Source organism: Silene latifolia, chromosome 6 (assembly GCF_048544455.1).
Source record: "Silene latifolia isolate original U9 population chromosome 6, ASM4854445v1, whole genome shotgun sequence".
Classification (NCBI taxonomy): domain Eukaryota; kingdom Viridiplantae; phylum Streptophyta; class Magnoliopsida; order Caryophyllales; family Caryophyllaceae; genus Silene; species Silene latifolia.
In genome coordinates, this window is record NC_133531.1 from 114,945,590 (window position 1) to 114,959,650 (window position 14,061).

General features: G+C 35.7%; 3 protein-coding genes across 3 annotated transcripts; all 3 read left to right on the forward strand.

Annotated features, from left to right (window-relative positions):
• The first annotated feature begins 792 nt into the window (after nucleotides 1-792).
• Nucleotides 793-1,700, forward strand: LOC141658920 (uncharacterized). Its single transcript, XM_074465653.1, has 3 exons — nucleotides 793-1,054; nucleotides 1,144-1,221; nucleotides 1,328-1,700. Exons 1-3 carry the CDS (start codon nucleotides 914-916, stop codon nucleotides 1,508-1,510), a joined length of 402 nt encoding a protein of 133 aa, XP_074321754.1. The 5' UTR covers nucleotides 793-913; the 3' UTR covers nucleotides 1,511-1,700.
• Nucleotides 1,701-4,962: 3,262 nt separating this feature from the next.
• LOC141588519 (uncharacterized) lies at nucleotides 4,963-10,195 on the forward strand. Its single transcript, XM_074409958.1, has 6 exons — nucleotides 4,963-5,029; nucleotides 5,423-5,512; nucleotides 7,231-7,359; nucleotides 7,464-7,917; nucleotides 8,018-8,955; nucleotides 9,051-10,195. Exons 1-6 carry the CDS (start codon nucleotides 4,963-4,965, stop codon nucleotides 10,193-10,195), a joined length of 2,823 nt encoding a protein of 940 aa, XP_074266059.1.
• Nucleotides 10,196-10,503: 308 nt separating this feature from the next.
• On the forward strand, nucleotides 10,504-12,173 carry LOC141588520 (uncharacterized). The gene is given in 2 exon segments (XM_074409959.1): nucleotides 10,504-11,611; nucleotides 11,614-12,173. Coding segments are annotated over 2 exon segments (1,668 nt in total).
• The last annotated feature ends 1,888 nt before the right edge of the window (nucleotides 12,174-14,061 follow it).

Below are 14,061 nucleotides of genomic sequence, written 5' to 3' on the forward strand. Positions count from 1 at the left end.
CCACTTATTTGAATTCTTTCTCACTTTAGTTGCCATAGAAACAAGATATCAAAAGAGAAGTGTTGGATATATTCAGCTCTTTTATTTGCTTGCTGGGAGATTGGATGAGATTAATTAAGGGCTTTTATAGTAGATATACATGGCCTTCACGCTTCTGTACCAGCAAGTTAGCTTATTCAGTTGGTAAAATGATTATGATTCTATGAAGATTCTTGCTCTGAAGATGCTTTCAATTATTATTGTCCTTGAAACTCTTTACATCATATCCTTACTGCACGCAGTCTAAAACAACTACAATTGCCTACATAGATTCCTTGCAGGTGTGATGCAGTGATGCGACTACACACAATATTGTGCTTCTTTGTCTCAAAATATTTGAGTTTTTTGTCACCATGCCTACCTAGACCTCACACTACAATCCGAGTGGGATGACCAGATCCGAATACCTTACCCGAGATCAAATTGGAAAATCTAAATATGTCTCGAAATCTGAATTAACCCCGCTCGATCCAAGCTTGACCGGAGCTTTAATTTGTTGGACCCAGAAATGACCTATGGAAATATATCATCGTATATTATGAGTTATGTGGCAGATATGCTCGGGATATTCGGAGGATATATTAGTTACCTTATTGTTTGTGATATGTATCTTTTACTTATCCTAATTTCCTTGTATGTAGGATTCAGTTTTGATCTAGCTATTAGTCTGTTGTATTTATATGAGCAAGGGTACATTATTATCAATATAAAATTGTTGGCAAGCAAGCATCAACAATATTAGAGGCACAAGAAAGGGTACATTATTATCAATATAAAATCCGTTTTTATTTTTTATCGCAAGAAATTGACTAACTCACAAGTGTACAAACAGGAAGGAGACAAAGATGCAGTGCCACTTGAATTTAGAGAAATAATGGATCGTGAGTTCATTGCCAAAATCTTTGTGGACCAAGAGTATAATATTCGACAAAAATCAATTTGCTACAAAGCAACCCAATTGTGTGGAGACAAAGACGTGATACAAAAATGGAAAGAACTTGCAGAATGCGCTCAGGTAAATTTTTTTATTAGCAGCAACGTTAACACAAAATTTTATGCCACTTTAAAATAATAAAACTAACGCCTAAAATTCTGATCGTGAAGGCAGCGGATAATAGCCAAAAAAATTCAGCAATAACTATTTCAGGAAGTGAGATCAGCAACACGGAGCTCATGTTATTAGTAAGTAAACCACTCATCATTATTTATTATATATTCTACACACTCGATAGATTACACCGATATGCTTTCACCAATTATAATGATGATATTATTATTGTGCACTCAGGAAAACATGAGGACGCATAACGAAGAAGAGAAAGAAAACACACCGATAAGCAAGTTGCCTCAAAAGCGAGCTTCCTTGGAATATGACGGCTTTGAAATAACTGAAGTAAGAGAAATGTCAGCAGATAAGGGGTCATCAAGCAAATCAAATATTCCAATCAAGAATATTAAGATCGAGAAATAATCTCTTTACGTCGATAGAAAGTCCTCATTTCGAACTATGCTCTTTATCTTAAATGTAATAGACTACGTTTAAAGACTTTTTAGAAGTTTTCGTATTTGTTTTCCGTATTTAAGTTTTACATGTACTAGACTACGTTTTGAACAATCTCTACTACGTTATTATGATGTTGTTTGTATGTTTGTTTTTAGAAGTGTTGTTTACGGTGAATTCTAGAAATATTCAGATATAAAGAAGTTGTACTTATCTTAACAAATTTCAATCCAAGATATTCACTTGATTTGGTTTAACAATTACGAATAACCTGTAAGAAAAAAACAAAGGACAGTTAGGATTACAAGATCAATATAAAAAGCTAAACAACGAAACTTACAAAGCGTGCAATCAATGAAAAAACGAAATAAAATCATTTATAATCAATTTATGACCTGAATTTCCAGTACCAACGTAAAAACGACAGAAAAATGACCAGACCAGACTTGGCGAGGAGAACCCAAATTATTAGCAATAAATTTTAGTTAAAGGTTCAAAAAATTCGGATTTATCGTGTACCAATTGTCAATATCTAAACTAAAAAGTTGATTTATAGGATAGCGATTTCATACGTAACTTAAATTCTAAATCTGAAATAAGATAGATTGATTTATTACCTAAATTAGCTGTCACTTACAAGGGTAAAAATATTTAACGACTAACAAAATTGCAAAGGCATAAAAAATGACATAAAACCATTTATGATCGATTGATGACCCGTATTTGCAGTCAGTTGCATAGTAGCTAAACAACGAAAAAACGACCGACAAAATGACAGATTCACAAGTGACCTGAATTTTAGTTTATCACTTATTGATTTATGCCCAGAATGTGCTGTCAGTTACACGGGTTTAAAACCACATTAAATGAGCAGATCAGACTTGGCTTAAATAATAAATAAACCGGAACTAGAAGCAGTAGTGCACCAGTTGTCAAATTCTGAACTAAAATGTGGATTAATAGTATAGCGATTTCATATTGAATTTAAATTCTAAATCTGAAATAATGTGAATTAAAATCTGAACTATTTTTTTCACTTTTATACCACGTGCAAAATCACATAAAACGTCTGAATTTACCACAAACTTAATTATTGTTTGACTTAGCTGTCACTTACACGGGTTTCAATTTTTAAAGACCAGTTCAGATTTGGAAAGGAGAACACGAATTAAAAGCAGCAAATTGTAATTAGCTGTCACTTACACCAGTTGACCATTATTTAACATAAAAACTGACCACTACTACCATTATTTATCATTAAAACTGACCACTACTATCATAATAATTAAAAAATATAAATATTGAGAAACCAACACCAGTTACACAACACAAATATAAAACGTTGCAGCAACAACAGAACAGAAATATCATTATACACCATCATTCATCATTTACCACAAACCAAAAACCTAACAAGCACCAAAGCACACCATTAACCTCATACCAATTACAATCCAGAATTGTTATCAAATTTATTTATAATGACCTTACTGCATTAAGGTTAAATTGCAGTCCATTGTTCAAGGTTGAAACTACAAAGGAATTGAAGTAAATAGAGGATTGAATATCATGGAAAACAATCAAAGTTCGACTTCTCAGAAAAACGTAACCAGAAAAAGCAGGAGAATCAACCGAGGTGAACTTAATACTTATCTTTATTTGGTTGTATTCGGGTCGGATGAATACACTTGCTGTCGAAAGATCACTGCACAAGATTGTTTATTGTTAGAAACTTTTCATTATATGATTATGGTACTTAAACCTCAAACCATGTAAAAAATAACAAACATAAAAATTTGGGGATTTAATCAGAAAAATTGATAAGACAGTACCTGAGATTAGTAGGAGTTCTGGTATGATCAGGATCCAAATTTTTTTAAAGCCAAATAATATACCTATAAAATACATAAAAAAAATATTAAACCAATATTAAAAAAATTATGTATCGAAATAAATTTTAAAGCAGTAACATGGACAGTGTCCTTATAAATTAGGGAAAACAAAGATGAATAATGCAATCACTAATTATCTGATTATGGTTTCAGCAAATTACGATTACAAAAAGATTTAAAATTTTCGGCTCAGAAAAAAAAAACTGCTCAAATCTAATGGAATTTAGATCCTTATTAACAATTAAGCAACTTTGAATTCTTTCTCGAAGTAATGAACTTGGGTTATCAGCCTTTAACATACATCAACATATTTAACAATTTTTAAATGCAGAAAGACAAAAATTGATTACATAGAATGTTGACCATCTATGTTAATTTAAAGTCATCACAGAAGAAGCAAAATTGATTTTTAGAAAACCATACTCAAAAAAATTGATTCTTACTCTATGTAATCAGGTCACAATAGAAGCAAAGGTTAACCAATTTATATTTAGCAAACCAATTAAATACATACTTTTAACATATTATAAAATCCCACCGTCACAAGTGTTGACAAAAATGATTGTTAAAAAAAGATAATCACCTTCATTATGGGATGTAGTATATGATACTTGAATTCGAACAGAGCGTTACTTTGTCTCGGCCTGTTACAAAAAAAACATTTTTCATTTATATTAAAATAATTAAAACAAAAAAATCATCAAAAATCAAAAATAAAAATGTTAAAACAATTTACCAGAATAATTAATCATCTATTTACATAAAGAATTCGACTAAGAAGGAGAGGAAAGCAGCTACCGGAGACGGACGACCACGGTCCCGACGATACCAGATTCCAATGTGTATAAATGAACCTTCGAAACCTATAATAACAAATTAAGGGTTTATATTCAATAGATCTAACAGATTAAGAGGACATGAACATGAAAACCAATGTAACAATAACTTTCTCAGAATACATGGGAGAAATACTTGAATAAATACCCAAAAAATAAGAAAAGCCATTTGTTTCGTGATGAATACATATACAATAACCCAAAAAAGGAGCACTTTTTCTATGAAATCAAACGGATTAACACCTTTATCAACAAATCAGTAACTTTGAGCACTTACAAATGAAAAAATTGAAAAATAAATCGCCTCAGATTTAATACTCATTAGATCTAATACTATAATATAAAATGAACATGAAAACTCAATAAAATGATCGAAATACTTGATTTATAACCAAAAAGATTAATGAAAATCACAATTTTAGAGATGAATACATAGGCATTTCTCCAAAAAAATGATTATTTTTTCTATTTAATATATGGATTAACACCATTATTAACAAATAAGAAAGTTTGAGCATTTAAAAACGCAAATTTTGAAACAAATCGCCTCAGATCCGGCGACTTTGTTATATTGAATATTGTTAGTATAAGATCTATTAAACATTTGATGCTAACCTCAATAAAATGATCCGGCGACTTTGTTAGTATAAGATCCGGCGACTTTGTTATATTGAACAATGATCCGGCAAGGTAAATGACCGGAATGTTAGAGGAGGACGGAATAGCAGAGGAGTATGGTGAGAGGCTTAGAGCGGAGTATAGTGAGAGGTTGAGGCTGAGAGCAGCGGCGGTGAAACAGGGAGGGAGAAAGTGAGTGAATGAGATGAAGAAGGGAGGCTGGGAGTGGAGTATGGTGAGTGTAATAAATTTAGGGTTTGAGAGAGGAGTATAATGAGAGAGGGAGAGCGGCGGTAAGAGTTTGAGTGAGTGAGTGAGTGAACTGGTAATAATTTTAGGGTTTCGATTTCTTAGTGTATTTATAGGATGGATAGATAGGTTTACTTCATTGGGTTTGGGCTGGAATTTTTGTTCTTAATTGAGTCCGTCTATTTGGGTCAAATGTTGGCTGTAACGTTGGGCCGCATATTAGTTTTGTTGTGGGTCATTTATTTGGGTTCATTGTTTTTCTGATTCATTTGCATCCTTACATGTAGCTAATAACATTCGGTCCGAACCTGTATCTAATTCAACACCGCAAGATTCAAGATACAGTAATCGTGTTCCGTTGTCCGATATCACTAATGGTAATTTCTTTTACCTTAATAGTAGATTACTATTGTCATTTAGTGGCACAATTTCAAATAATATGCTTTAATTTTCATTTGTATTTTTTTACATTTAGTTCAATATAATTTACTACTTTTCAATAATAAATGGTAATTTTGTAAGGAATTTTACATATTTATTTAAAATTTTAAAAAATAATTTTTTCTACATTATAATTTAGTCACATGTTATATAATCCCGTCTTCTTTTAAGTCACCCGTGTCTCAGGAGAAGGTAGCGACTCAAACCACAGTAACAAAAGGGCATGTCGAACTACATTGACAACCCGGCCAGTTATCCCCTCTACACCATCTACGGAAAATGATAACAACTTACCTGCGTCATTACGTTCAAAGATGGCAAGAGTTAACAGAAAAGAATTACATGGCAATAAGAAATTTAGGAACGGTTCATTCGACACCCCGATTAGACCGTCAAGTTGTACAGCCGCAAGTTATTTACGTTATTCTTAACGATTTTGGAATATTTTTCAACAATTAGGTACGTTTATGTTAATGTAATGTTTGATGTCATGTTTTGTAGGTAGTAGCAGTAGTTCTCGACCAGGGACGAAGCTCGGACCAAATTTTGCCCAGGGCCGAAATTTTCGTGCGTCTACTATAAAATTAACTTCATATATAACTTTTATTATATAATATAACATTAATACATTATTCTCCATTCACAATACAAATATAAACATATACTATATTTTAAATAATTATAAACAACATTAAAAATTAATCTTCTATAAGATTCTAGACAAACTGTCAAGCACCTAGCCAATAAACCACTCCCCAACCCAGCAAACAACAAGGCACCCATCTTCCCATTTCCTACAAGCAATTAAGCAAACGGGATATTTTCGGCGACGGAGACCGTCCAAAATTTAGCAATTAAACGAACACCATATTAACCAAAAACCTACCCAATAAGTACCTACCCTTTTCCATAAAACAACAGCAAGAATTTGTACTGATAAACGGCTAATAGCTTATAAAGAATGAATTTACAATTATCAACTAAAGTATTTTCGATTAACGAAAGAAAACAATCAATTAGATGAGAAATTACTTGTAATCAACTCCGGGTTGCAATTTTCTATCGACAAAAATCGGCAACGGAGACTTCACACTCACGACCTTGGGATTTTTTGATGATGACTTTGGCTTTTTTAACTTTGTTTTCCAGTTACAATTAGATTATAATATCTTTACCCTATTATATTTTTTAAAATTTTTAACTATGAAATGTAATTATGGTAATTATATGGAAATTACTTTCTTTACAAATTTAATTTTCTTTTTCTTAGTTATACAGGGCAACTGTGCAAGATATACGTAGAAGATCAAAAGAGAGAAGATCAAGGATTCTTTCTTTTTTAAATATTTTTTTAGTAGTATTTTTTCTCCAAAATTTCTGCCCGGGCCATGGCCCAGAGGGCCAGTGCTGTCCTTCGCCTCTGTTCTCGACCAAGTTGTACGATTCAAAAAGAACCTGATCCCGTAACAAGATTAGTCAATGAGTTGATCAGAGACTTAAGTCCAACCAACGAAAGTTCATCGAGTTGGGTTAATCCACAAGAAGGTTTAACTTCTTATATTATTTATGTTATTTGATTGAAGGGATGTTTTAGTTCTTAAATAGGTATGTGGTATTGTCAGAGTGTTTGTCAATGTTGTTGTTGATTTTTTAGGTACCAGTTCCCGACCAAGCTGTTCAGGTCAACAAGCTCTCGATCCTGTGGCTAGATTGGTGAGTGATTTGGTTAGAAATTTAAGCGAAGAATATGATGATCCATCAAATAGGGGAGCTAATGAAGAAGGTTTAAGTTCTTTAAATTACATATTATCTATTATTATTGTTACACTAACCGTTTATACATCATAAATGTCGTCCTATTTTTTTTCAATTTTTTTTTTTTTTTAGATTTAGAGCTCGAAGGATATTGGGATATTGGAGACCCCGACGTTTCATGTAACAAATGCGGTGCAATGTTGTGGTACTTAGAACGCGTACGTAAGGATAGGAATACATTACATCCTACATTCTCATTGTGTTGTCCTGATGGCAAAATTACTCTTCCTCTTCTTAAACAACCGCCTCAATTGTTGTTGGATCTTTTAAGTCGGCGACACCCACTAAGCAACCACTTTATTGATAACATTCGAGCTTACAATATGATGTTTTCGTTCACGTCAATGGGAGGAAAGATCGATAATTCTGTAAATCAAGGTCGAGGACCATATACTTTTCGGATGGGAGGCCAAAATGTACACCGCATCGGGAGTTTGTTGCCGTCGGATCGAAATACTCCAAAGTTTTGCCAGCTGTACATATATGACACAGAAGAAGAAGTTCAAAACCGTAAGAATGCTCACAGGTATAACTACAAATTATATGTTCTTGCGAATTTAATACAATATACGACTGCGCCTCATGATAACCTTCCTGCGGAGTAATTATTCTTTTATATTTTGCAGCCCGAATAATCCGGAACGGTTTAACGATGACCTAATTTGTTTGTTGCAAAGAATGATCGATGAGGAAAATATATTAGCTATGCGATTCAGAATGGCGAGAGATAGATTATCAGATGATATAGAAAGAGATGTCTCTATTCGGCTTATTTCAAGACGAGAAACTGATGGCAGAACATATAACCGTCCTACAGCTTCTGAGGTTGCCGTTCTTATTGAAGGAGACATTGGAAACGCCGTGGAAAAGAGGGATATTATTATTGAGAAGGAAAGTGGTGAACTTCAGCGTATATCCGAGTTGCACCCTTTATATTTAGCACTACAGTATCCTTTGTTGTTTCCGCATGGCGAAGACGGTTGGAGGCCGGGCATCCTACATAGCGAAGCTTCTCTCAACAGAAGTAAGAAAAAGAACCCACGAAATCAAGTAACAATGAGAGAGTGGCTTGCATTTCATCTCCAGGATAGATCTTCGTTCCTTCAATCTCCAATTCTTTTGTTAGCTGCTAAATTACTTCAACAATTTATTGTCGATGGTTATATGATGGTTGAGTCGCAGAGGTTGTCATTTCTTCGTCATAATCAGGGGTTGCTTCGTGTGGAAACGTATAAAAATCTTGCGAATGCGGTCGACCGTGGGGAAACCGAACCATCCTCTGCCGGGAGCCGTATTTTCATGTCTTCATCGGTTTTGCAATCAGATGGGTACACTATAGGTAATTTCCAAGATACTATGACCATTTGCAAGTGGTATGGGTATCCAGATTTGTTCATTACATTTACATGTAATCCAAAATGGCCAGAAATAATGAGATTTGTCTCTAAAAGAGGTTTGAGGCCGGAGGATCGACCTGATATTCTTAGTCGTGTTTTCAAGATGAAACTGGCGGAATTAATGAAAGACTTGAAAGACCGTCAGATATTCGGACGTGTCATTGGAGGTGAGGTTACACATAAATCTTTCGAGCACTACCATTCATGTTTCTTCCTAATGTTGTATGAAAAAAACTTATAATTGTTTTGGCTAATCTTTCAGGCACGTACACTATTGAATTTCAAAAACGTGGATTGCCACATGCTCATATTCTGATATTTCTTCATCGTGACGACAAATTCCCGGAGGCCGCAAATGTAGATAAAATTATTAGTGCCGAGATACCCGATCCTGATGAAAACCCTTTGTTATATGCTCTTGTGAAGGATCATATGATACACGGTCCATGTGGCAAAGACTTCCCTACTTGCCCGTGTATGGTTGCATCTAAGTGCTCCAGAAACTTTCCGAAGAGGTGCATCGAAAGCACAATGGTTGACGACGACGGGTATCCTGTATATAAGAGGAGGGAGAAGGGATTTACCGTGGTGAAGAGTGGACGGAAACTGGGCAATGAGTGGGTAGTTCCATATAATGCGCAATTATTGTTAAAATATCGTGCCCACATAAATGTCGAATGGTGCAATCAAGCTCGATCAATCAAGTATTTGTTCAAGTACATAAATAAGGGCCCTGATCGAGCCACAATGCAATCTTCTTATCGTCGTCGAAACGAGGAGAATCCCGACCAAATAGATGAGATACAGAGGTTCCATGATTGTCGTTATATCTCAGCATGCGAAGCCGTGTGGAGAATCTTTGGCTTTGAAATACATTATAGGAGTCCTCCTGTTGAAAGATTGCGCTTTCACCTTCCTGATGAGCAAAGCGTCGTTTTTAACGACGAAGACCCTATTGATTCAGTCATCGATAATCCCACAATCGGTATGACAAAGTTCTTGGCTTGGATGGATTGTAATAAATCTAGCGAGGAGGCACAACAACTATTATATAGCCAGTTCCCGACGAAATTCGTGTGGAAACAAGAAGAACGTGCTTGGCATCCTAGAAAAAGTGGTTTTGCTCTTGGAAGAATGCATAATGTTTCCCCTAATTGTGGTGAACTATATTATATGAGAACTCTATTAAATTTCGTCAAGGGTCCTAAATCTTATGAGGATTTAAGGTGGTTTGATGATACTTTGCATCCTACTTTCAGAGCTGCATGTTATGCGCGTGGCTTGCTTGGAGATGATAAGGAGTACATTGATGCTATAGAGGAAGCAAGCCATTGGGGTTCCGGGTCTTATTTAAGAAACCTCTTTGTCACTTTATTGTTGTCTCTTTGCTATAGCGATGCCAAGTAAAGTGTGGGAGAAAACTTGGAAGCATCTTTCAGATGACATCCTATATCAACAACGTAATGCGCTTCAAAACCAAGGTTAGTTGTTAAATGAGCATTTTGTGATTACAAAATTCATATAATATTATACTAACTCCCCTTTTATTTAAGCACTACCGTGTAATAATTGTTTAATATACTTTTAAAATGGTGTGCGCCTATTAAATTCACAACGTTGCGATTAACGGAGGATGAACTTAAGAATTATGCATTGCTAGATATTGAAGCATGTCTTCAACGCAACGGCGAAAGAGCTTACGTAGGTTTGAAGACATGCCTTTTCCCGAATCATCCACACCTCATCCCGTGAACACGTTAGTATCCGACGAGCTATCTTATGACAGAGTTTCTTTAGGGGAAGAACATGTGCACCTTTTATCTTCCATGACTAACGAGCAAATGGTCATCTACAATGAGATAATGGACGCGATCCGTAATAATCGCGGAGGTGTTTTTTTTGTATATGGATATGGAGGGACGGGTAAAACTTTTATTTGGCGAACCTTATGTGCGGCATTGAGAAGTAGAGGACAGATTGTGCTTCCTGTAGCATCCAGCGGCATTGCAGCTACCTTACTTCCCGGTGGAATAACTGCTCATTCGAGACTTAGTATCCCACTCAATGTAGTTGAAAATTCTACGTGTTCAAGGATTAAACCAGGAAGTGATTTAGCCGAACTCTTAATTAGGACAAAGCTTATTATATGGGACGAAGCACCAATGACGCACAGATATGCTTTCGAGGCTGTTGACAGGAGTTTAAGAGATGTCATGCGTTTTTCGAACGACGGAGATATCAATCAACCATTTGGTGGTAAGGTTGTCGTATTTGGAGGTGATTTTCGACAAATACTTCCTGTTATCCCTAAAGGCAGCAGATCGGAAATCGTGAATGCGTCACTATGTTCTTCAAATTTGTGGTCTGCTTGCAAGGTACGAAAAAAAAATGCACGTTTTGAATTAACTATTCTATATGTAACGGTTAAAAATTTATTTACTCCATATAACCTCATAAATTACATATTTTTTTATTCATACAAGGTGCTGAAATTGACAAAAAACATGCGCCTTCGAGGCGGAGATTCGTGTTCCGAACTTGCTCAGATAAAAGAGTTTTCAGAATGGATACTAAAAGTTGGAGACGGGGAAGCTGGAGATCCGAATGATGGGGAAGTTGAATTAGAGTTGCCGAATGACATTTTGATTCAGCACACTGGAGATCCTATCGCTTCGATTGTAGATGCCATTTACCCATCCCTCGAGAATCAACTATCGAATCCCGAGTATCTGCAGGAGAGGGCCATCCTTGCACCTACACATGAGATCGTTGATTTGGTTAATGACTACGTATTATCTCGAATAGATGCAACAGAGAAAATTTACTTGACTCGATTTAGGTTAGTAAAGATGAGAGTAATATTGGGGTCCGTGATTTGTACACCACAGAATTTCTTAACTCTATTAAGTGCTCGGGGCTTCCAAATCACGAATTAAAGCTGAAAGTTGGTGCTATAGTTATGCTTCTTCGAAACATTGACCAATCTCGCGGATTGTGCAATGGCACTCGACTGATAGTGACAGATTTGGGATCACGTGTGATTAGAGCAACAGTTTTATCGGGTAGTCATAAGGGCGATAAAGTGCATATTGCCCGTATTACACTTACTCCATCTGATTCCAGTAAGTTCCCGGTACAGTTTGACAGAAGACAATTCCCTGTTGCGGTGTGTTTTGCAATGACGATAAATAAGAGCCAAGGACAGTCACTAGCACATGTTGGGCTTTATCTTCCAAGGTCGGTGTTTACGCACGGTCAGCTGTATGTCGCTATTTCAAGAGTGACGAGCAAAAAGGGATTGAAGGTTCTGATTTGCGATAATGATAAACGCGTGTCCAATAGAACAAACAACGTAGTGTATAAAGAAGTTTTTGAGAAACTATAGTTCAATTAACTTATGATTGTACCCCATAACAACTTTTTGTTGTACTTATTTCTTTGCAATTTGTCTACTTTTGTTAACTCTTATAATTTTGAGATCTTTTTTTTCTGCGATTCTAGAATTCCGAAATTAATACTACCATGAAAGAGCATCTCCTATGAACAACCCTACTTCTCAACCCGAAACGACAACCCCGTGCAATTTGCACGGGCATAAAACTAGTTTGCATGAAAATAAACCGTCTTCCCCAACACAGGCTCCTCCAAGTACTCTGCCCTTAAATCCACCATTGCCTTGCAAACGATTCTAAACGTAAGCACCAAAGGAATCCCGGTGGTCTTAATTAACAAGTGAAGTGGGTCGGATAAGTGATTAAACACCTCAGCCCGAGGGATTGTGAAACTAGGGAAACAGTTAAAAAACATTGCGCCTTGAGACAGATTTGATTCTACAAGTGCAAGCAAAGAGGTCTTGAAGTCAAGGTGCCTAGAGTCTCTTAGGCATACAATTAGAGGAGCATCTACACCGTCTCGTACAAGTGGCTTAATGGCTACTTGGACTAAACCCAAGTGAACAAAACTGTGTTTCTTTATGTTGATGAAGTCCGTTGGCATGTAGTTAGATAGTAAATTGCGGGATATACATTTTTCCCCGGAGTTGAACACAATGGTTTTTTCAAAGTCTTTAATGGTATAGCTAGGATTCATAGGAAAATTCCAAAATGGTTTTTTCCTGTACAACTTGTGAACCGGGATCTTTGGACATTGCCACTTATTTGAATTCTTTCTCACTTTAGTTGCCATAGAAACAAGATATCAAAAGAGAAGTGTTGGATATATTCAGCTCTTTTATTTGCTTGCTGGGAGATTGGATGAGATTAATTAAGGGCTTTTATAGTAGATATACATGGCCTTCACGCTTCTGTACCAGCAAGTTAGCTTATTCAGTTGGTAAAATGATTATGATTCTATGAAGATTCTTGCTCTGAAGATGCTTTCAATTATTATTGTCCTTGAAACTCTTTACATCATATCCTTATCGCACGCATCTAAAACAACTACAATTGCCTACATAGATTCCTTGCGGTGTGATGCGGTGATGCGACTACACACAATATTGTGCTTCTTTGTCTCAAAATATTTGAGTTTTTTGTCACCATGCCTACCTAGACCTCACACTACAATCCGAGTGGGATGACCAGATCCGAATACCTTACCCGAGATCAAATTGGAAAATCTAAATATGTCTCGAAATCTGAATTAACCCCGCTCGATCCAAGCTTGACCGGAGCTTTAATTTGTTGGACCCAGAAATGACCTATGGAAATATATCATCGTATATTATGAGTTATGTGGCAGATATGCTCGGGATATTCGGAGGATATATTAGTTACCTTATTGTTTGTGATATGTATCTTTTACTTATCCTAATTTCCTTGTATGTAGGATTCAGTTTTGATCTAGCTATTAGTCTGTTGTATTTATATGAGCTTTGTACGTCTCTTCTGATTATCAATTCATTTTGGCTATTCAAGCCTGTTGGTAATTTAAGTGTAATTACCGGTTCATTTTAGCGTACTCGGGTTTGGTTCGTAGATGGGTAAGTTCGTTATAATATAATGTAAGTTCGGGTAGTACGGAGTGTACACTTGCATAATTATTTATGAATTTACAGAATAGTTTTCATTTGAACAACTATGACAGGGGGGCTTCGGGGCAATGCCCGGAAAACTTTGATGGGTTTTAATTCCCACAATAGACATTTAATATGTCGGAATTTGTGAAAAGTACTACTCTTCACAAATACATCCCCCTACACTTTTTCATATCTATATAAATAGAATGGGGTTGAGAAGATATTTGATACACATACAATCTCATCTTCTGCATCA